At 38.7% G+C, this 22953-nt stretch overlaps 1 protein-coding gene across 2 annotated transcripts in view; it reads right to left on the bottom strand.

The window, feature by feature from the left end:
- The window catches only part of Zdhhc15 (zinc finger DHHC-type palmitoyltransferase 15), a 101266-nt gene that overhangs the window by 11246 nt on the left and 67067 nt on the right, over window positions 1-22953 (bottom strand). For both annotated transcript variants that reach the window (XM_070040179.1, XM_070040180.1), the window contains 3 exons: window positions 21153-21279; window positions 18189-18292; window positions 1348-1426 (listed from right to left, as the gene is read on the bottom strand). In XM_070040179.1, the coding sequence (XP_069896280.1) occupies window positions 1380-1426; window positions 18189-18292; window positions 21153-21279 (278 nt within the window). In that variant the 3' untranslated portion in view covers window positions 1348-1379. The remainder of the gene's footprint in view (window positions 1-1347; window positions 1427-18188; window positions 18293-21152; window positions 21280-22953) is intronic.

Below are 22953 nucleotides of genomic sequence, written 5' to 3'. Positions count from 1 at the left end.
ACATATCAAACATTCATCTAGATTTTAGATAAGAAAATAGACATTATCCCTCCTATGACCTTTGATTATATGAAACTATAAATAGTCCAACGTGTGTGTGTGTGTGTGTGTGTGTGTGTGTGTGTGTGTGTGTGTGTGTGTGTATTAGTACTGGGACTTGAACTCGGGGCTTGGGCATTGCTCCATAGCTTTTTCTTCTGAAGGCTACCATCTACCACTTGAGCTACAGCTCCACTCCAAAATTTTTTGGTGGTTAATTGTCTCACAGATTTTTCTGCCTGGGCTGGCTTCAAACCACAATACTCAGATCTCAGCCTACTGATTAGCTAGAATTACAGACATGAGCCACTAGCACCTGACCCAAGACAGGCTTTTTTCAAAGTAGTGCCCCAGTGGAAATAGCATGATTTTGAAGTCAGTCCTGGGTTGAAAGTAACCAGTTGTGAAACCTTGGGTAAGTTGTGAAACTTTGGGCCTAACATCTCTCTGCACTTTAATTTTCTTGTAAGTAAAATGGGAATAGTAAAATTCACACAGTTGCTATAAGGAGTAATGACATAACATACACAAAGTACAGAGCAAGATGGCTGGCATACACAAGGTCTTAGGCATTGCCTATACTTGTATACAGTACAGAATAGTAAGAATTAAAGACCTGAGAACCCATAAACAGATTCATAGGCTGCCTAATCATTGTTATCTTTCTCATGGGAAAAGAATTAGAAGCCTTGTCAGATCAGCGTTTTGCGCCTCATGCTATTTCTATAATGAAAAATCTTCTTTTAAAACAGAATTTCACTGGATTTGTTTACTTGTATGTGTTGAAAAGAGAAGGCTGTTTGGCTGATCACTAGGTCAGAGAGAATCTATGCATAGAACTACTTGTCACTGATTACCAATTAGTTGCAATTCAGGAAGGTTGGAGTATAGGAAGGGTGCTTTTTGCCTGTTAGTGGGTAAGAGTAGGTTATTACTGATATAATGGAGTCAGGCAAAAAGAATTATTTGTAATCTAGATCATTTCAGAGACCTGGAATGCACCATGACAAGGTTTATAATTCACAATATGAAAGTAAATAACTTGAACAGAATGTTTGGCTGTTTGGGGCTCCCCTGGGGTACTTTAGCACAAATGATGTAAGTGTGAATTTGTAAGGAATAAAGGCATCTTTTTCAGTACCTGCACAGAGAAATTATGTATAGAACTTCTGTTTATGTGTGCAATAAGAGTGAAGAATTTAACACCTCGCTCACCGGAATGAAGATTTAATTCTTTTCCAGTTCTGCTCCCTCAAAGCTTCTTCTTAACAGTCTAGATGGCACTTAACAAACCTTCAGAATACTGACCTGTCTGAGAGACACAGGAAACATGAAAACTGCTACGTTTCTGTTTCCACAGCCAGCGAAGAGGAGACTTCTGGATAATCTGAAAGATTGAAAAGTAAAGATGATTGTTATGGCTTGGGTATGGTTTAAATGTGCTCCTAGTGGAAGGTAATTAGGTTAGTGAAGGTTTTGCCCTCAGAAGGGAATTATGTGGTTCTTTTTTCTTTTTCTTTCTTTTCTTTTCTTTTTTTTTTTTGTGCTAGTCCTGGGGCTTGAACTCTGGGCCTGGGCACCATCCTTGAGCTTTTGTACTCCAGACTAGCACTCTCAACTTGAGCCACAGGCTCTACTTCCAATAATGTCTTTCTTGTGAAATGTTGGTTAGCTTGTTCTTCTCTTTCTTCCCCTTCCTTCCTTTCTCCATTTCATTCTTTTTTCTTTTCCTTCCTTCTTTCTCTCTTTCTTCCTTTCTCCCTTCCTTTCCCTCACTTTCTCCATTTCTCTCCTCTTTTCCTACCTTCCTTCCTCTTTCTTTCTTTTCTTTTTTCTTTCTTCAATCTCCATTTCTTTCCTTTTCTTTCTTTTCCTTCCTTCCTTCCTTCCCTCCTTCTTCCTTTCTTTCTTTCTCTCCATTTCCTTCCTCCCTCCCCCTTCCTTCCTTCCTTCCTTCCTTCCTTCCTTCCTTCCTTCCTTCCTTCCTTCCTTCCTTCCTTCCTTCCTTCCTTCCTTCCTTCTTCCTTGTTAGTACTAGGGTTGAAAGTCGGGGCCTGGGCACTGTCTCTAACCTTTTTCAAGCTCATGGATCCCACCACTCTACCACTTGGACCACAGCTCCACTTCTAGCTTTTTGCTGGTTAATTGGAGATAAGAGTCTCACAAAGTTTACTACTGGCTGTGAATCACAATCCTCAGATATCAGCTTCTTAAGTAGTTAGGATTATGGCATGAGCCACCAGTGCCTGGCTAACTCTAGTTCTTACAAGCAGACTATTACAAAGCAAGGAAACTCCATGTGCGTGACCCCTTATAATGTGACCATTTCCCTTTCTATTTCTATTCCATGCCAGGGGGCTTTTGTTATAACAATGGATCATGCCATTTTGACCTTATAGCCACTAGAATTGTGAAGCCAAATAAACCTCTTCATTTGATAAAGTGCCCACCTTATGTCATTTGTTACAGTAATACAAAACTTAAGTAACAAAAATTAACATGGTGATCAAAAGTTTGTGTACCTTAAGTGGGTGACTATTTATTCAACAGCATTTCTCTTTCTTGTCCAATGCCTCCAAGCATCAGATATCTATACAACTCTAAAATTGATGTGTATATAGAAGCATTTAGAAACAGCTCAGCCATTTACATTTCAAGAGGAATAGGCCTTCTATAGTACAAACAAAGATTATTCTATTTATCAACGTTTTCTGGTCCATAATATTGGCTAGTATTTGACTTAAATAGCTGTGATGACAGTTCAACATCTTCTGACTTTAATGGAATGCTTTGGGTCTTGCTACTCACAAAATTACCTTGTCTTGCTATTATTTCACTGGATATAATTGAGAGCTATTACAGTACTTTCAATGTTGGTATGTTTCTAAAAAGGAATGAGGAGATTAGAAAATAAGAGGCTTTGGGATTAAGGAGCAGCAGCATTTCTGGTAAAAATGTTTTTGTTTCTAACCTCCAGGTTTTTGGAAGAACAAAGTGCACTTGGAATCAGCTTGCATAATGTACAAATAACCACTTCCTTTATTCTCCCAGCATAATGATGTACTTGGCACTCTGAGATAAGAAAATTGACAGTGGTCATTCCTTCTGTTTTCTGCCAAGTACATTTTCTTTTATGAAGTCACTATGCCTTTCAGAGTACTCTTAGAACTGTGTTTCTGAAGCCTAAAGCCAACCAGCCATGGTAGGTGACCTTCACCATACCAGCATGCCAAACCCTCATGTTCCTGAGTTAATCAGGCAAGTTTTTTTTAGTTGGTTGTGGGGCTTGAACTCTGGGCCTGAGTGCTGTCCCTCAGCATTTCAGCTCAAGGCTAGTGCTTTACTTGAGCCACAGCACCACTTCCAGTTTTTCCAGTGGTTTATTGGAGATAAGAGTTTCAAGGACTTTCCTACCCAGGCTGGCTTTGAACCGTGATCCTCAGATCTCAGCCTCCTGAGTAGCTAGGATTACAGGCGTGAGCCACCAGTGCCCAGCTTCAGGCAAGTTTTAAATCCTCAGCTGCTTTCTCCCAGGAACAGTGGAAGAGCAGAAGGGCTTTTGATAAAGTCTTTTGGAATCATGACCCTATGATAGAAACCACATTTTTGTTTTCTGTGGAATCCCAGCTGGAGGGTATTCTTGCCATTAAATCTGAAAAGAAATCAGCCATAATTGGGAGGGGGAATAATAGAAAATCAGTTATCAGCAGGAAGGAACAGAGAATAACACGTTGGTCAGACAAGGAGAAAAAGGCTGCAGGTGCTTAAGGACATATCTTGTCTGTCTTGCCTATCTATCATTTCTACAAAGAAGGCATCAGCAGAGGGAAAGATAATTCTGCAAATGCAACAGACTTCTTGACTTGCTGTTCCTGAGAAGTAATCCTAAATCTTTTGGATGCTCACTCCTTGCTGGCAATCAGCTTTGTCAAAATTTAATAGGTATGATTTGGCAGCAAACCTTTCTAGAAGTTGAGAGTTACGATTCTGCTAAGTGGATTGCTTTTACTTTTCTCACTGTGATTCATCTGCTCTTTATGGCACAGAATACTTCCACCAACCAAGTAAAATCATGCTTTTGTAGACATGATGTCTTAGATGAAACACTTGATGATCCACTTCCTTCATATTCTCACTTCTAGGGTGAGAGGAAGGTAAAGTAGACAGGTAGCTCACCTTTTGAGGAATATCTTGAAAGTGAAAGCAGTTCCAAAATATCAGGCTCTGCATAGCAGGCCAAAGCTGAATGTAGGGAATCAATTTGCCTTCTCATTCTGCCATCTGTACCTATACTACATCCCCCAACCCACCTGCTCTTGCTGCCCATGCAGTAGGCACAGGCAATGAATTCATTATTCCGTAGATGTCTACCAGTGGTATCATTTTAGTCCTAGTGTATGCTGGCTCAGCTTTGGTTTTCTTGTCTTATCCAAGATCTCTTTTCCTTTAAAATTCTAGGTTCCCACATAAATCCTTGGTACTATAAAAAGTGACTGGAAGTGCATATACACTTCCTTCTAGTTGTTGGTTCTTAGAGACTGGGAAGTGCAGAGACACAATGGAGGAAACCGTGCAGAGCTTGAAAGAACTTAGGTTGAGTCACAAATGCTTCAGGATCTTATAAAAGTCACCCAGCCTCAGCTTTTCCCTCTGTATAATAGGGTGATACTCTCTCATCCACAGGATTTTTGAAAATTCTCCTCTGAACTCTTAGGTGTTTTCAAGCTTCTATCTTTGGCCTTCTGACTTCCTCTTTTGCCATTCATTTCTTTGTCTACACGGATGTATTTCAACACTCTATCATTTCAGATTTTATGCTTTATTTCCTTTACATAATTTTATCCCCTCCTTTATTTCTTCCATTTTCATGCATTTAACTGCCATATCTATGCAAATGGATCCCATCTCTGTAGTCTGTAGGACTATTTTCAATTAAATAAAAATGTCTCGTTACCACCACCCATAAAGCCACTGTGACACAAGCCTGGCTTGTTGCTGTTCTTCTCACTTCTTGTGTCTCCAAACTCCATTTCATTCCTGCATATCAGTACATAAGTAATCTTCCTAAAATTAATCTTTTGGTGTGTAAACATTATCTCAAGAGCATAATTTTAATAGTTATTTCCTACTATATTAAGTCTACAAAGCCCTCTATCATCTGGGCATATTTTTACCTCTCACAAGCTCACAAGCTGTGCTTCAGAATGGATGGCTTGCTTAGTTCTCTTTCAGCATTCATATTGTACCTCTTGTACAATATGCTATTTCTTTCTTTTGTATTCATTTACTTAATTGTTATTATAGAGGTGATGTACGGAGGGACTACAATTACATGAGTCAGGTAATGAGTACAACGGTGTCTTCCCTTCCCTCACTCTGTTCCAGTTCCTCACTCCTGTCTCCACCCACGAGTTGTATAGTATACTTTCATCAGTGTCCAGTGAGCTCCACTGGACACTTTCCCCTTGAATTCTGTACCTTTCCCCTCAACCCTCGCAAAGGTATACACTTGAATACACCATACATAGGCAAAGAAGACAGAATTATCAAACACTAAAAAGAGAGAGAGGGGAGGGGGAAGGAGAGAGGTCACTCACACACTGTAAGGCCAAAAGAAGATATTCTTAGGAAAGAAACACAAAGGAACAATTCCTAAGTGCCTCTTCATATGTATATAAAATAATATACATATTAGATACTATTTATTTTCTTCTAGAACCTATGCTGATGCTACTCAATAGCATCTGGCTTAAGTCCTGACTCTTCCTCACAACTCTCCCTAGTGTGATATTTAACTCTCCCCTCTTTTATTCAAATACTCAGTGGTAGGGTTAGGATATCCACTTACTATGGGTATCACATAGTGCTCAGCACCAGGTTAATCCTCTATCAGGTATGACAATGTGTTAGAATTCTGTACTCTTCCCATTTCCCCCTGCAATTGTGATTTTCTTAAGGATAGAGGACTTTGATTTATCTTTATATACCTCCACAATGCTGTGTTTGAAGTATTCTTTCAGAAAGTTTTGTCTGAATTGAACTCACTGATTGAAGAATTATATTACTTCAGGAACTAAGTTGGAGTTCAGGGTTGGACAACATAGGAAAAGCAGGAAATGAACATCCATGATATTACTGTCTATTTTTCCAAGTGCTAAGGCCATGGGAACATGAGCAGAAAGTCACTTGCAGATGTCTAGCTACTCAAAGGAACAGGCCTTCCCCTAACCTAGTGTTTGATTTTTCAAGGATGATCTTGAGTTTCTACAGTTCAGCAAAGGCAAATGGCAATGACCAAAATGGTCCAGGTGATACAAATGTTTATACAGAGAATTCATGAATTAATAAATTTGGTCCAGAATGTGGACATACATTTATAATGTTTGTAGTAGATTTTTGTATAATTTATAACTATAACTATAACTATAACTATAACTATATATATATATATATATATATATATATATATATATATATATATGGTTGTAGTAAATCCATTTGACTTCTCACTCCTCAGTGCCAGATGGGCTGAGAAAAAGACCACACATGGAGGTGAAGTTAGGGTAGACATCATGGAATTGAACCTGAGGTCTAGAGAAAAGATGTCCAACAGTCACATAGTGTCAGGACTGAGAAGTGCTTCCCATGCAGGAGCTCTCCAGGTTTTTCCTCCCTTCTATTTTTGGTGAACAAAGCATAGACCCTGAGGTAATGCTCTAGGTAACAATGCTCAATAGGAAATGTACTCATTACCTTATTCATATAACTGTAACCCTTCTGCACACTATTTTTATAATAAAAATATTAAAAATAAAGAAGGCATATAAACTAGACAGGAAAGAGGAGCAAAGGAGAGATCCTGGGTGTGACGGAGATCAAGGATTTGGACTTTGGAGCTAGGATCAATGACTTACATAGGTATGTGACTGTCGGGTTCTCTGAGTTTGAGTTTATTTTCTATAAAAATTAGGTTATTTAATATGTACTACTCATTGAGTGAGTATGAATATTGAATGTAACAAAGCCTGTATATCACTTGGCATATAATAGGCATTCAACAAATGTTAGTTGTGTCCTTGGAATCATCTTTTTCCATGTGCAACTGTATTTTGTTTTCTTGTGCTGGTCCTGCGGCTTGAATTCAGGGCCTGGGTGTTGTCCCTGAGCTTTTTTGCTCAAGGCCAGAATTCTACCAGTTGAGCCACAGCTCCACTTCCAGCTTTTTGCTGGTTAATAGGAGATAAGAATGTCGTGGACTTTCCTGCCTGGATTGGCTTCAAACAGTGATCCTCAGATCTCAGTCTCCTGAGTGAGCCACTCTCAACCACCTGTGCAACTATATTTTGCTAAGGGTGCAGAGAATAAGAAAATTAAGATGATAAGGTCTCTGATTTCATTGATTTCCACATCTAGTCCTCTACTTCCTAAACTTTTTACTGGAGCTAGGGAGCATTCTTCCTGTCCTTCTCTCTCAGTTTGGGGGTCTCATGAATAACACCTATGACTTTCCTTATACCACATACCTCCTTTCTCTTGCCACCAATCCAAGTCCTATTTAATCTTTGAGGTCCAAATCCTACCTACTCTGTGAAGCCTTTTCTGATTAGTCTAGTTTACAGGATCCTTTCCTTTGAGATCCTATTGCAAACACTTCACAGTTTTATTTATTTGGTCAGTAACATATCCTGCATTGTGTTTTGTTACACAACTCTTCTTGTGGATGTCTTATCTTCCAAATACACTGAATAAATGAGTTTCTCTTCCCTTTCCTTTTATATTTTTGATCAACCAGCTAGACATTCTACCCAAGAATAGTACTGTCACCCACATGTAGGAATAAGAGAGAAAATAGCCTATTGGAAAAGATCCACAAATGTCTAATGATAAGGATATGGCTCATGTGAAAACCAGTTTGGAAGGCTCTAGTATAGGTCAATGTATCTTGAATTCCCTTGTGGAAAGTTGGTAAAGAATTGCCCGAGACTAAGGACTTTCCCAAAACTGTCTTCATCCATTAACACTATCTAGGGAGAAAAAATAAGGGCAATCTTGTGCTCCTGAAGAAGTACTTTCCAGGTAGAAATCGTGAATTTAATGTAAGACCTGGTCTAAGTCCCATAGCAGTGTTCAAAGCTCCTCAGGCATTATCATTCAAGTACGGTTAAGCCTGAAGCACAGTGATAAAGTAATGTTTGCTTCAAGCAAGATTCAATGGCTGTTTTTGACTGGGAGATGATTGCACAAAACTTCACCCAGAGATGTATCTTCTAACAATGAAGCTCTTGATGTGAAAGGCCTCTTATCTCAGAACCACAGCTCTTGTATACACAATACACTTGGAGAGTGTGAGTTGTGATGAAGACAAGGGCCCTCACCAGTTCTCTTTCAAGGTCTGGGAATCACAGCCACCTCTGCCATATGGCAAAAATGTGCTTTGATAAGTGTATCATTTCATCATCTTCCAAAAATAACATTTTTCTATTCTTTCCCCTGCTAAAAAAAAAAAACCCTTCACAGTTTCTGATCATCCATAAAATGAAGTTTAGTCTTGTATCAAAGGTCACATCCAGTTGATACTAGTTTGCCCACTGAATTAGCCTAACTACACATATCTTGTATTATGTGAAGTTGGACAATTTTCCATGCATGTTTTCCATGTATGTCTCTATTAGTTCATAGACTGTACTATTTTAATGCTCATTATGGGTCCAGTATCCAAACTATAGTATGCTCTCCATAAATAGTAGCTAATTTTTTCTGTTAGTCTTTCTAACAGGAAATTTGTCATGGCAGCAGAAACTACCAGATCAAAAATAAATCAGAGCTGAGTATTGGTGGCTCATAACTGTAATTCTAGCTATTCAGGAGGCTGAGATCTGAGGACTGAGGTTCAAAGCCAGCCCTGGAAGAAAAATTCCACAAGACTATCCAATTAACCATGAAAAAGCCAGAAGTGGAAGTGTGTCTCAAGTGGTAGAGTGCTAACATTGAGCAAAAAAAAAAAAACAAAACTAAGGGATAGCACCTAGGCACTGAGTTCAGGCCCCAATACCAACAAAAGAAAAGAAAAGAAAATAAACCTTTTATACCTTGAATAGTAATGAGTATATGTAAAGAACACTTTGTCCAAATAAAAGAATAAGAAACTGACCTAAGTATAAAAAATTTCATATACTAGGGGACAAAAATCAATATTTTAAAGATAATTATTCAGCATTTGACATAAGGGAGATTAGTACTTCAAGTGCTAGTGATCATTAACACCAGAAGGGTGTATTAGAAAATTCAAGCAATTTTGGTTTTGTATTATAGAGATTTTTTTACACTTTTTTGAGTTAAGATATATTTGTGATATGAAGGGGTTTCATTGTGATATTCTCATACATGCACACTGGATTTTTTTTAACTTGTTAAAAATATCCCCTCCCGGGATGTACTCTATTAAAAATTATCAAAAGAAATTCAAGAGTTCATTTCAAGTCTCAGTTGGAGTTAAAAGCAGTTTGAGCTAGTTAAGAGAATTTCAGTTCTTTTATCATCAGATTCTTTTGAAATATTTTCTTGTCATACTTAGTACATGATACAGAACATCTAGAGTAGGCTGTGCATAATTATCAGGTACCCTAGAGTTTGATCTTGACCTGGAGCTCTCAATTGGATCCTCAAATGAGACTGATGGAAGAGCTATGTAAAAAGAGGAAAGGATCTGGCTTTAACTTTTTTTTTTACTAGAAAATAAAGAAGCTAAGCCTTGTGGATAGAGGTCTTATCATTTTTAATAGAAAAAGTCTAACTTGGTACTAATATCAAAACCAAAGCTGAGTTTAGCTTCACAAACTAAGTATTTTTAATAATCTTTTATGAAGACTCAAATTTGTGGGTCCAGGTAAGGGAATCATTTAAAAGTCAATTATTATGAGTCTAGGTTTATCCTAGAAAATAGGAGGATTGGAGAAGTTCCTGTAAACACTGGGATAATTTTTTGTTGTTTTTTTTTTTCGGTCGTGGGGCTTGAACTCTGGGCCTGGGCGCTGTCCCTCAGCTCTTCAGCTCAAGGCGAGCGCTCTACCACTTGAGCTACAGCGCCACTTCCGGTTTTTCTGGTGGTTTATTGGAGATAGGAGTCTCACGGTCTCTCCTGCCCGGGCTGGCTTTGAACCGCGATCCTCAGATCTCAGCCTCCTGAGTAGCTAGGATTACAGGCGTGAGCCACCAGCGCCCGGCATGGGATAATTTTTATCTGGAAAGTTCTGACTGTATTAGGGTTAAGCCAACACACTTTTTTCTCCTTTTTGTGCAGGTACTGGGACTTGATCTTGGGCCTGGATGCTGTCTCTTAGGATTTTTTTGCTCAAGGTTGGTATTCTTCCACTTGAGCCACAGCTCCACTTCTGGCTTTTGCTGGTTAATTCGAGATAAGTGCCACATAGACCTGGGCGCCAGCGGTTCATGTCTGTAATCCTAGGTACTCAGGAGGCTGAGATTTGAGGATCATGGTTCAAAGCCAGCCCGGTCAAGAAAGACCATGAGATTCTTATTTCCAATAAACCACCAGAAAACTAGAAGTGGCGCTGTGGCTCAACTGGTAAAATGATAGCCTTAGAGCTGAAGAGCTGAGGGATAGCACCCAGGCCCAGAGTTCAAGCCCCATGACCGACAAAAAAAAAAAAAAGTCACATAGACTTTCCTGTTGGGCTTGGTTTTGAACCATGATTCTCAGACCTCAGCCTCTTGCATAGCTAGGATGTGAGCTACCAGTACCCAACAAGCCTACACAAAGAGGAGGCAAAAATGCTTAATAAGAAATGTACTCGTTATCTTGCCCATGTAATTGTAACTCCTCTGTACGGTATTCTCACAATAAAAAATAAATAATTTTTTTTAAAAAGCCTCATGAGATGACTACTAGGCTCAATGACTTGCTTCTTGGAGGCCTCAGCAAAACCATACCTAAAATAGCAACCTCATGGGAGAAGGGTTAAGGAAGATGTTGTCTGTCCAATCATTGTTGCACAGTTCAATTCAAACTTCCCTGACTACAACTTATTTGAAGTAGCTTATTTGAGACAATGTAAAAACAAACCTCTTATGTCTCCTTGGTAAGGTCTTCAGAGTAAAGTTTCTTCACAAGTGGGTTGTATTCCTATCTATACTAACTTATTTCTCAGTAAGAACATCTCTAGAGCCAGTTAATATCAATATTCAATTACAGATATTGATGAAAGAAATACTTCTAGGTGCTATTAATCAGCTGGTAGAATAAGAGACCCTGGCCTTCTCTGCTCCCACAAAGAGCAATAATTTAAAACTTAACCAAGAATGAAAATAACTCAGGAAGAGCTCAGAAGTCCACTTTAAAAGCTGTTACCATATAGCAGAGGAAACAATCCAAGAATAATCACACAAAAAGGTATAGGAGCCGGGTACCAGTGGCTCATGCTTGTAATCCTAGTTACTCAGAAGGTTGACATATGAGAATTGTGGTTCAAAGCTAGTCTAGGCAGGAAAGTCTATGAGATTCATCTTCAGTTAACCACCAAAAAGCTGGAAATGAGCTGTGGCTCAAGTGGTAGGGCACTAGCCTTGAGAAGAAAAGCTCAAGGGTAGCATCCAGGCTCTGAGTTCAAGCCCCAGGACCAGCATAAGAAATGTACTAATTACCTTACTTATGTGCCTATAGCCCTTCTGTTAGTCACCTTTACAATAAAGTAAATTTTTTTAAAAAAAGGTATAGAGAAGGCAGTTTCATTTTGTCTGCATCAACCCATCTCATAAACTAGTATGCTCAGTAAAGAAAAAGAATCATTTTAACCAAGGAGATGAAAGGTATGTATGCTAAAAGCTAGAAAGCAATGTTGTAAAAAAAATTGAAGAAAGCCAGGTGCTGGAGACTCACACCTGTAATCCTAGTCACTCAGGAGGCTGAGATTGGAAAATCACAGTTTGGAGCCAGCTTGAGCAGAAAAATCCACCAGAATCTTACCTCCAATTAATCACCAAAAATCAGGAAATAGACATGTAGTTCAAGTGGTAGAGTATACTAGTCTTGACTGGAAAAACTCAGAGACAGCACCTAGGCCCCGAGTTCAAGTCTTAGGATTGGTGTGTGTGTGTGTGTGTGTGTGTGTGTGTGTGTGTGTGTGTGTGTGTGTGTGTGTGTGTGTGTGTGTGTGTGTGTGTGTGTGTGTGTGTGTGTGTGTGTGTGTGTGTGTGCGTGCGTGCACATGCATGCACAGAGGACTAAACAGAATTTTTTCAAAGTAGACAGATATAGTAATCAACAAATTAGTAAAAAAAAGTGCTCTAAACCCAAATCAACAAGGAAACACACATGAAAACCATAGGAGAGATCATTTTACATCACAGGATGGCTATTACTGGAAAGTCAAAAGATGGGGCTCAGGTTGTAGCTTAGTGGTAGAGTAATTGCTGTGCATGTTTAAGGAGTTGGGCTTAACCCCATACATGCAGGCAGGTATGCTTGTATGCATGCGTGAGTGCACACACACATGCAAAAGGTCAAAAGATAACAAGTATTGGTGAGAATGCAGAGACAAAGGAACCCTCATACCTCGCTGATGGGAATACCAGTTGCTACAGTCACTGGAGAAAACAGTACAGAGGTTCTCTAAAATAAGACATGGTAGGTTATACAGGTGCATGTTCATTGCAGCATTATTTGCAAAAGTCAAGATATGGCAACAACCAAAGTGTCTGTGTATAGATATGTGTATAACGAATTTGTGAGTGGGGGGAAGATAGTTGGGGGGGGAGTGGAGAAAACAAGGGAGGGGTGAACAATATTAGACAAGAATTGTACTCATTTCCTTACTTATGTAACTGTAACTCCTCTGTATATCAGCTTTACAATTAAAAAAAGAATTTGTGAAGTACACACACACACACACAATGGGAGTTATTCAACTTTAAAAGAGAAAGGAAATTCTGCCATTGTCAACAAAATGGATGAAACTGGAGGACATTATTTCAAGTAAAATAAGCCAGATACCAAATAAAAATTATATGATCTCTAAAACAAGGGTCAAATACACAGAAATAGAATGGAACAGTAGTTACCCTAGGCAGGCAGAGGTTTGGAGAGGAATGGGAAGATCTAAAGGGCAGCACCAGGACTATAGATAACTATATACTATATAATACCATTTTCCTACACTTGATCTTAGCCAAAAGGACGAGAAGCGATATAATACCATTTTCCTAAGTGAGAAGATTTTCGATGTTTTTATTATTAAAAGAAGCCTGTGAGATGATGTCTATGTCAAACAGCTTGCCTGCAATAATCTTTTCATTATGTATGTGTATATAAAAACCCATGTGTTGAAGGCTTGGCCTCTAGCATGGCATTATTGGCAGTTGGCAGAAACTTTAAGCGATGGAGTCTAATAGGAGGTCCTGAGATGGGGGGGAGGGGATACTCTTGAGGGTGCATTGTAGGATCCTAGTCTCACAACTCAAAAGTGGAAAAAGTCCCTGCTGTGCTGCTGGAGTCTGCAATGTTAAGTTCACTGTTAAGTTCACTGTTCAAGGAATTTGACTATGGTTACCATCTCTGGATTGCTACATCTCAAATAAACTGGCAAGATCAAAAGAGTTCAGTAACTAATTTAAAAAATTTATTATTGGAAAATGGCCTAGGCTTTGTTACCTACTGAAGAATAAAAGGACATAGAATATTCAGAAAGGCTCCAGAGCCATAAAATAAAAATATTGAGAAATCAGTCTTTAAGAAAATATTGAGAGGCTGAGGGTTTCTGTATGGTTTTACATAGAGATAGGTATTGACTCATAGACGTTTGCATTTAAATATTTCCCTGACACTCATGCCCATTTTTATTACTCATGGCACAATAGACAGAGCTATAGAGGTTACTCATCCAGTTTGTAAGAAATAGATGCCAATTTTGAATATATTAGTATAAAGACATTATTTTGTAGAATGGGAACTTCTTTGTACAACTACTTAAAGGTAATAAAAAATGTTTTAAAAATCATTAAAAAATAGAACAAAGGAAAAAGACATATTGTAACCTCTAATTTTAATATATAAACTACAGGAAAATTTGTAATGGGCAAAGCAGTAATAGAACACACATTTATTTCTGAATCACTTCCTCAAAATAAGCTAAAGTATATACTTAGAACTCAAAAAATTAAATGCCCCAACAACCAATCCTCAAAGAAATAACCGCCCAATTAATAAGTGGGCTAAAGACTTAAAGAGAGAAATCTCTGAAGAGGAAGTAAGAATGGCCAATAGACACATGAAGAAATGCTCAGCTTCTCTGGCCATAAAAGAAATGCAAATCAAAACAATATTGAGATTCCACCTCACCCCAGTTAGAATGGCTATAATAACAACATATGCTGGAGGGGATGTGGCCAAAAGGGAATCCTACTACACTGCTGATGTCAAAATAAGAGTTCTTAGCACTCATGACAGTTGGAAGCAAAAGTCTGTCCAGGAAGACTGAGTTTATAACGAGAGTAGGTCAAACTATATTCCTTGTGTTGGAAATTTTTTGGATTGAGTAAGAACCATTTTCTTCATAATTATGAACTTGCAGTGTTTTATCTTCCTTCTCCAGGTAGAGAACATGGGCCTGGATAATCTAACTGACTGAACATTTAGAAAGATTTGTTTCGCATGTCTGCTACAGACCTCAATGCTTCTTCATGTCCTTATTCAGCCACATTTACCCCAGGTACCTTTTTATTTGCTGGCCTGGGGCTTGAACTCAGGATCTGGGCACTGTCCCTGAGCCTCTCTGTTCAAGTGCTCTACCACTTGAGCCACAATGCTACTTCTGGCTTTTTCTGAGTAGCTAATTGAAGACAAGACTCTCACAGACTTTCCTGCCTGCGCTGACTTTGAACTGTGATCCTTAGATATCAGCCTCCAGAGTAGCTAGGATTACAGGTGGAAGCTACTGGAGCCAGGCTCCAGGTACATTTTGTAAATATCACATGACTCTACTCAACATTGCTGCAGATTAGTTACGGCTTGACTTGGAACAGTAACTAAAAACCACTCTGCTGGCTGGTTTTAGTAACATAAAAATTAGTCAGGGACTGGGAATGTGGCTTAGTGGTAGAGTGCTTGCCTAGCATTCATGAAGCCCTAAGTTCAATTCCTCAGTACCACATAAACAAACAAACAAAAAAAGCCAGAAGTAGTGCTGTGGCTCATGTGGTGGAATGCTAGCCTTGAGCAAAAACAAGCTCAGGGACAGTGACCAAGCACTGAGTTAAGCCACAGAACTGGCCAAAAAAAAGTCAGACCCGACATGTAAGCATAGAAACAGGGATGGGTAAACTTCGATAAGGGAGCTAAAAAAATAGAATGGAAGAAAGACAGTTTCTTCAATAAATAGTGCTGGCAAAATTGGTTAAACACCTGTAGAAAACTAAAGCTAGATCCTTCTATATCACCCTGCACCAGAATCAACTCCAAATGGATCAAAGACCTCAAAGTCAAAGCAGACACCCTGAAAACATGACAGGAAGGAATAGGAGAAACTCTAGGGCTCCTTGGCACAGGACAAAATTTTCTTAATAAAGACCTAGAAACACAACAAATCAAAGAAAGGTGGGAAAATGGGATTTCATGAAACTGCAGAGCTTCTGCATGGCAAAGGACATAGCTAGCAAGATCAATAGAAAGCCCATGGATTGGGGGAAGATCGTCACTACCCATACAACAGACAGGGTCTCATATCTAAAATATTCTTAGAACTCAAAAAATTAAATGCCCCAACAACAAATCCTCAAAGAAACAACTGCCCAATAAATAAGTGGGCTAAAAACTTAAAGAGAAACTTCTCTGAAGAGGAAATAAGAATGGCCAATAGACACATGAAGAAATGATCAATTTCTCTGGCCATAAAAGAAATGCAAATCAAAACTACATTGAGATTCCACCTCACCCCAGTTAGAATGGCTATAATCAAGAAATCTAATAACAATAGATGCTGGAGGGGATGTGGCCAAAAGGGAACCCTACTGCATTGTTGGTGGAATTGTAAACTTATTCAACCACTTTGGAAAGCAGTATGGAAGTTCCTCAAAAGACTCCACATAGAGCTCCCCTATGACCCAACAATCTCACTTTTGGGCATTTACCCAAATGATCACAAACAAGGCTATACTAAAGCTACCAGCACAAATATATATATGAAATCTATGCCTCCATCAGAAAGAATGACATCGCTCCATTTGTTGGGAAATAGAAAGACTTGGAAAAAGTTATGCTATGTGAAGTGAGCCAGGCCCAAAGAAATATAGGTCCCATGGTTTCCCTTATTTGCAAGAACTAGTATATGTCTAAGACAAGCAGAAAAGGTCAAAAACTATGTACATATGACCGTATAAGATGATGTTAAGGGGCTGGGAAGTTGGCTTAGTGGTAGAGTGCTTGCCTTGCATGCCAGAGGCCCTGGGTTCAATTCCTCAGCACCACATAAGCAAAAAGAAAAAAGCCAGAAGTGGCGCTGTGGCTCAAGTGGTAGAGTGGTAGCCTTGAGCTGAAGAGCTAAGGGACAGTGCCCAGGCCCAGAGTTCAGACCCCCCGACTGGACCCCCCCCCAAAAAAAGATGATGTTAAGCAAAATGAACCCCAAGATCGGGACACAAGTGGTTTTTTTCTTGCTTGCTATTGTTTTTTAACGTATTTATAATGTACTATGTGAGGTTTTTTGTTGTTATTGTTTCTTTGGTATGTTTTTCCCCCATGTTATAACCCCTGTTTTCACTGTATTTGATTCCAGTGCCTTCAATCTTGTATATATATTTTTCTAATTTGGGGAGGGGAAGGGAAATAACAAAATGTTGAAATAAGGATACAGGTTGACCCATTGTAACAATGAGATGTACAAGACAATATGTTGAAAACGAACTTTACAACTTTGGTGGGGGTTGGGGGTAAGGGGGGGTGGGAACAGGTGGAGTTGGGGAGGTAGGGAGGGAAAGGATGGCAAGGAGAAAATAAAGGGGAAGGTAATAATGCTGGATAGGAAATGTACTCATTACCTTACTCATGTAACTGTAACTCCTCTGTACAGTATTTTTACAATAAAACACATATAAAAATAAGAAACAGGGGTGAGGGGACAAAGACTACGGTATTAATGGGGATATATGGCATTACCACCTAACTTTTGACTCTCCACAGGAAGTCTCAAGACAAACCAATGGTCTGGTTGGAGAAACTTGGAAATGCAAATTTCTGCTTCCTGATTTTTCCTTTGCTCCTACTACGTTTATGTGTAGGCTTGCCACTGCATACTTGTTACTTCTCAGCACATTTAAACTATTCTTTTTATTTTTATTTTGTGGTAGTACTGGGATTTGAATTCAGGGCTTCATATTCTTGCTTGCTTTTTTGTTCAAGAATACTGCATAAGCCACAGCCTAACTTCTGGCTTCTTGGTGGTTAATTGGAAATAAAGAGCCTCACAGACTTTCCTGTCTGAGATGGCTTTGAAGCACAATCCTCAGATCTAAGTCTCCTGAGTAGGTAAGCTTGTAGACATGAGCCACTGGTGCCCAGTCCTAACGTATTCTGAAAGGTAATACATATAAGGATTTAAAGAAAACTTAACCATGGACTGGGAATGTGGCTTAATGGCAGAATGTTTGCCAAGCATGCATGAAGCCCTGCATTCCAGATAAGCAGAAAAAGCAGGAAGTAGTACTGTGGCTCAAGTGGTAGAGTGGTAGCCTTGAGCAAAAGAAGCTCAGAGACAGTGCCCAGGCCCTAAGTTCAAGCCCCAGGACTGGCAAAAGAAAAGAAAAAAAAAAGTTAACCCATAGGAATGAATGATTGAACTAAATCTGGTGAGACTGGTTACAGATAAGCCCATGTTTATATTTTCTGATTTATCTGACTAGTAATAAATCATGATATCACAAAACTTGTAAGACACCTCGCAAGCTGTCAACTAATGCTACCTTAGCTACTGGCATTTGCTAAACAAATCCGGCCAGACTTTCCCTCCTCCATAAATAAAAGCATCTACAAAGCTAGCATGCTTATAAAATCTGTGCACATGATCTACTCACATTACATTAGTTATATTAACATGGATCTGGTCTGCTGAACAGAGAAAAGACTTTCTTCTGAGCCTACTTACCTCGATTGTCATCTTCATTGTCTTCCCAGGGTTCTTCATTTGCTAGCAGTGGGTTCTGAGATTCATTCATAGACCTCATAGGGAAGGAGTGTCCATCACCAGGGCTGGTGGGAAAGGAGAGCAAGGAGATTTTTTCAGCTGATATTGACTTTGTTTTTAAACAAGGTCTCACTACATAGCCCAGGTTGGCCTCAAACTCACAATCCTCCTGTACAGGTATGTGCTACAATGAGTGTTTGACATAGACCTTTAAAAATGGGATATAGTTATGGATTTGGGGCTTTTTGTTTTGGCTGTTCTTATTAGCTAAACCATGGTGAAATAAGCTCTTACATTAGCATCATCTAGTTGCTGTATTGCTCACAATTTCCACATCTTGCTTGTCTCTATCAGTATTAATTATTCCCACTACTAAGAAAGTCTTTAACTTGCTTTCCACAATGCACAGTGTAGACATATATGCACAGACAAAGGCTTCATATATACCATTTAATTATGATGATCTCATTTTACATCCCACTATTGTATTGCTTTGATCTTAAATTTCCAAGGAGGATGAGTAGACACAGAATTATTTAACACAGAGGAGAAAGGCTGTTGTAATTAATGCTTTAGTGTCCTGCTATTTATTTGGCTTGTATAGTAGAAAAGTTATTAAGAATGGTGGGAAAGAGACAGGCCAGGTGTCTCTAGAGTACATATCTGGGGTACAACTATCCACATGTGGGTCTATTTTGTGGCTACTTACGGTAAGCTAGGGTCACCTCCTTGGTTAATTTCTGGCCATCAAGGGACTGTACACATTAAAAGCATTGTTATGGCCCTGGCTAGGCAGGGTTAGAATTCAAACACTTGAGTGTGTATCTGAATGGATTCCAAATTTAAATCTTACTGACTTTTGGATTATTCATTTGATATTATCTGTGCCTTTTCTCCTGCTCATGAATGTGGTTAATTAAAAGTTTATAGATTTTATTTACAGTACACTTCAGAGAATGTAAGTATACTGATTATAAAGTGAATAGGCTTTGATTTTTCCTTTTGTTTTCTATGCCAGCAAACATTCATTTTAAACCTCCCTTTGATGTGGTGATGGTGTTTGAGTATTTGTATATACTTGTGTGGGAATCGGGTGTGGCTAATTACTGACAACAGTTATTAATCAACATTACTCTATGACATATTTTTGTCTTGTGATTTATACCTGGTGACTTGACTATGTCACATGTTGAACAAATAAGCCTATAAATTACTAAGCAAAGGAAGTATTAGGGCAATAAGTGAAAGGGAGGAGAGAAATTTCTGTAATTGCCACCTGATCCCAGCATAGTTTCCTCAAAAAAATGAATGCAAATGCCTTGTCTGAGAAGCACGTTTAAGGGGGATACAAAAGCCTTGTGAATGAGCTCTGCTCCAGAACAAGTTCAGTTGCTGGTGGCTAAGCCAGCTTACAAAAACACTCAGAGGACACAAGAATAGCTCTACTTGTTTTTCAGTCACTGGTTTCCTTACATTCTTGTTGCCATCTGAAAAATACTGACAATCTTGAAACCAATCTGCTTATTCTTTCCTTCTGATTGAACATTTTCCTTCATCAAAAAATATTAATATGTCAGCCTGAATATGAAAATGGAGAAAAGAACAACATGTTTTCCAAACGATTGCTCTAATGATTCTGTATTTTTAGTACATTTCTCCTCTGAGGTTTTTCTTTTATATTTCATGTTACATGCCATTTGGTATTTTATATCTTTTTTTTTTGTCCCTGTAACTGGGGTTTGAACTCAGGGCATATGCACTGTCTCTTAGTTGTTTTTGCTCGAAGATAGTACTCTACCACTTGAGCTACAGCCCCACTTCCAGCTTTTTTGGTAGCTAATTTTGAAGATAAGAGTCTCAGGGGACTTTCCTGCCCCAGCTGGCTTCAAACTGTGATCCTCAATCTCAGCCTTCTGAGTAGCTAGGATTACACGCGTAAGCCACTGGTGCCTAGCATGGGGATTTCACATTTTTCACTTAAAATATAGTACACATTTTCTCTTATTCCAACATACTCTTTATAACCATTACTTGAGACTGTATAATAGTTTATCTAGTGGATATATATATATATATATATACACAAATAAATATGTTAATAAGTATATAACAAGTAAATAAATACTCACAAGTTATTAGATATTTAGGTTATTTTAAAATTTTGCTTATAAATAATCATGTGATCAGCATTTTAAAAACTTGCTTCATTAGTATTATTGCTATTGATATTTTTGAAAAAGACTATGTAGGGCTGGGAAGGTGGCTCAGTGGTAGAGCACTTGCCTTGCATGCATGAGGCCCTGGGTTCAATTCCTCAGCACCACATAAGCAAAAAGAAAAAAGCCGGAAGTGGCGCTGTGGCTCAAGTGATAGAGTGCTAGCCTTGAGCTGAAGAGCTAAGGGACAGTGCCCAGGCCCAGAGTTCAGGCCCCACGACTAGACCCCCTGCCAAAAAAGAAAAAAGAAAAGAAAAAGACTATGTAGCCTAAGCTACTCTGAAACTTGTTAAGTAGCTCAGGCTGGCCTCAAACTCATGACCAACCTGCCTTAGCCTCGAGTGTTGGAACTAAAGGTTGTGTGCCACTATGCATACTCTGTGATGAACATTTTTGTGCAGCTTGACTCTATCTTTAGGGCAAATTGGCAGAAATGTAATCATTGAGACATCAGGCATGTAGATTATGAAGAACATATATAAAAAGTTTACCTTGCCTTAAATAAAGTATGGTAATATCTGTCTAATCATACCCATGCCTCATGATCTGTTGTTACAAACCTAGAAATGAAAAACTTAGGGTCTAGAGTATTATACAGTAATATATACTGTATATTGTAATGTAGACTGCATACAGTAATAAAAACTTGAATATGTGGCTTTAAGGCATGGTCTAGAATCAGCCTCTTATAGTGGTAATAATTACCTACCTGGACCCAATAGGTATTAACCATAATTTCTTATTATCTCCAAAAACCTGCTGGATATTCTTGATAAAGCCAAGGTTGAATCCATTTTTCTCTGGGCCACTTGTAAACACTGGAGTGCAGAAGGCCTCTAGAACAGGGTAGTGGAATTGAAGGAAAGAGGAAGAAAAATATTAAAAAATTCTTTATAGTTTTGATTTTATATTTCTCTGTGAATATGACTTGGTTCTATATATTTTTGCTGTGTTTGCAGAGGCCTGTTATTCTTAGTTATTGTGAAAAAATCACCCTCCTCACTTAATAAACACTAAGCTTGTTATCTTGTTATATAATATAAAGAACTGGTACTTGGAATTTTAAAACGGCGGGGGAAACACATGATGGTAGAAATAATTAAGCAGCCATAGGGGTAGAATGTATTCATGCTGCTGGATTTAAGGAATGAAGGAACAGATTTAACAGCACTTTATTTGAATCAAAGTGGTGACAACAGCCAAATGGTCCCCATCTGTAGAGCTGGGACCAAAGTAATGACACATAAAGAGATGGTAATGACATTGATTTGGTTTTGAAGCATTGCAGAAATGAAGATGTTCCCACTGAAGTCTGCAATGTAAGAAACCAAGCTTTTCTCCAGATAAAATGTCAATAGGTGGAATATAATCACCTCAAACACTATAAGGAAGTGGACCATATTAGTGCATATTATTTTTAGACACACATTTATCTCATTAAGCAAACACTTCCACTGTTGAGCTCTGGCTGAATCTGTCCATTCCCATTGGTCCTTTGTTTTCAGACCCTGTTATCATGAAGCTTTTAGTACTTGTCTACTTTGTAGCTGATCTCTTAGCCAAATGTCCTCATTTACCATCCTAACAGCTAAGTGCTACATTTATATTTGATTTTGAAAATGGGTGCAAATACTTACTTTGCTATTAGTATTATTAACCAGTAAATTTCCCCAATGCAATGGCTTTTGCACTAAACTTTCCCCAAATCTCTCCTACTTACACATTCAAATTTGAACCCTTTTTCCTCCTTCCTGTGTATAGATCATGTAAAGATTTGTTTGACCATAGATGAAAAACATTACTGTACTAGAATCCTTAATAACATAGTTTTCCATAGAATAATAGGCCTAAGCTGGGTGCCAGTGGTTCACACCTATAATCCTAGCTACTCAGGAGGCTTAGATCTAAGGATTGTGGTTCCAAGAAAAATCCCCAGGAGACATCTCCAACTAACCAATCAAAAAACCAGAAGTGGAACTGTCCCTGAGCTCTTTTGCTCAAGGCTAGGGTTCTACCACTTTGAGCCACAGCTCCACTTCCAGTTTTCAATATTTTGGTCCTAACATAGCTCCTTCATTACTGTAGATAGTGAAGGATTGGATTCTTTTTCAAAGATTTTTCATTCAGGTTATTAGTTTGGATACTTTCTCAGGACAGTTAGAACATGCTTGATTAATTAGATTCTTTCTTCTTTTTCCGATCTTCATCCCTTTCTTCTGATGTTCCCTCCTCTAGTGATTCTTTCATTTCTACTATTTCTGATGCTGGAGTTTGAACTCAGGGCCTCACACCTGCTAGGCAACTGCTCTATAGTGATAGAGTCACACTTCCTAGCAAAAGTGATTATTTAGTGACTGATAGTGAGGTTTGAACTCTGATCCTTGTGCTTGCTGAACAGCTGCTCTCACGACTGAGATATGCACCAGCCTTTTATTTCTTTACAGTAACAGCTTTGGAAATTTCCATAGTTGTGAATGTGAATATGCGCTACAAAGAGCTGTGAAAATCTT

Source organism: Dipodomys merriami, unplaced genomic scaffold (assembly GCF_024711535.1).
Source record: "Dipodomys merriami isolate MVZ:Mamm:240054 unplaced genomic scaffold, mDipMer1.0.p SCAF_3, whole genome shotgun sequence".
Classification (NCBI taxonomy): Eukaryota; Metazoa; Chordata; class Mammalia; order Rodentia; family Heteromyidae; genus Dipodomys; species Dipodomys merriami.
The sequence above is the reverse complement of the archived record's forward strand: the minus strand, read 5'-3'. Positions and strand labels throughout refer to the sequence as shown.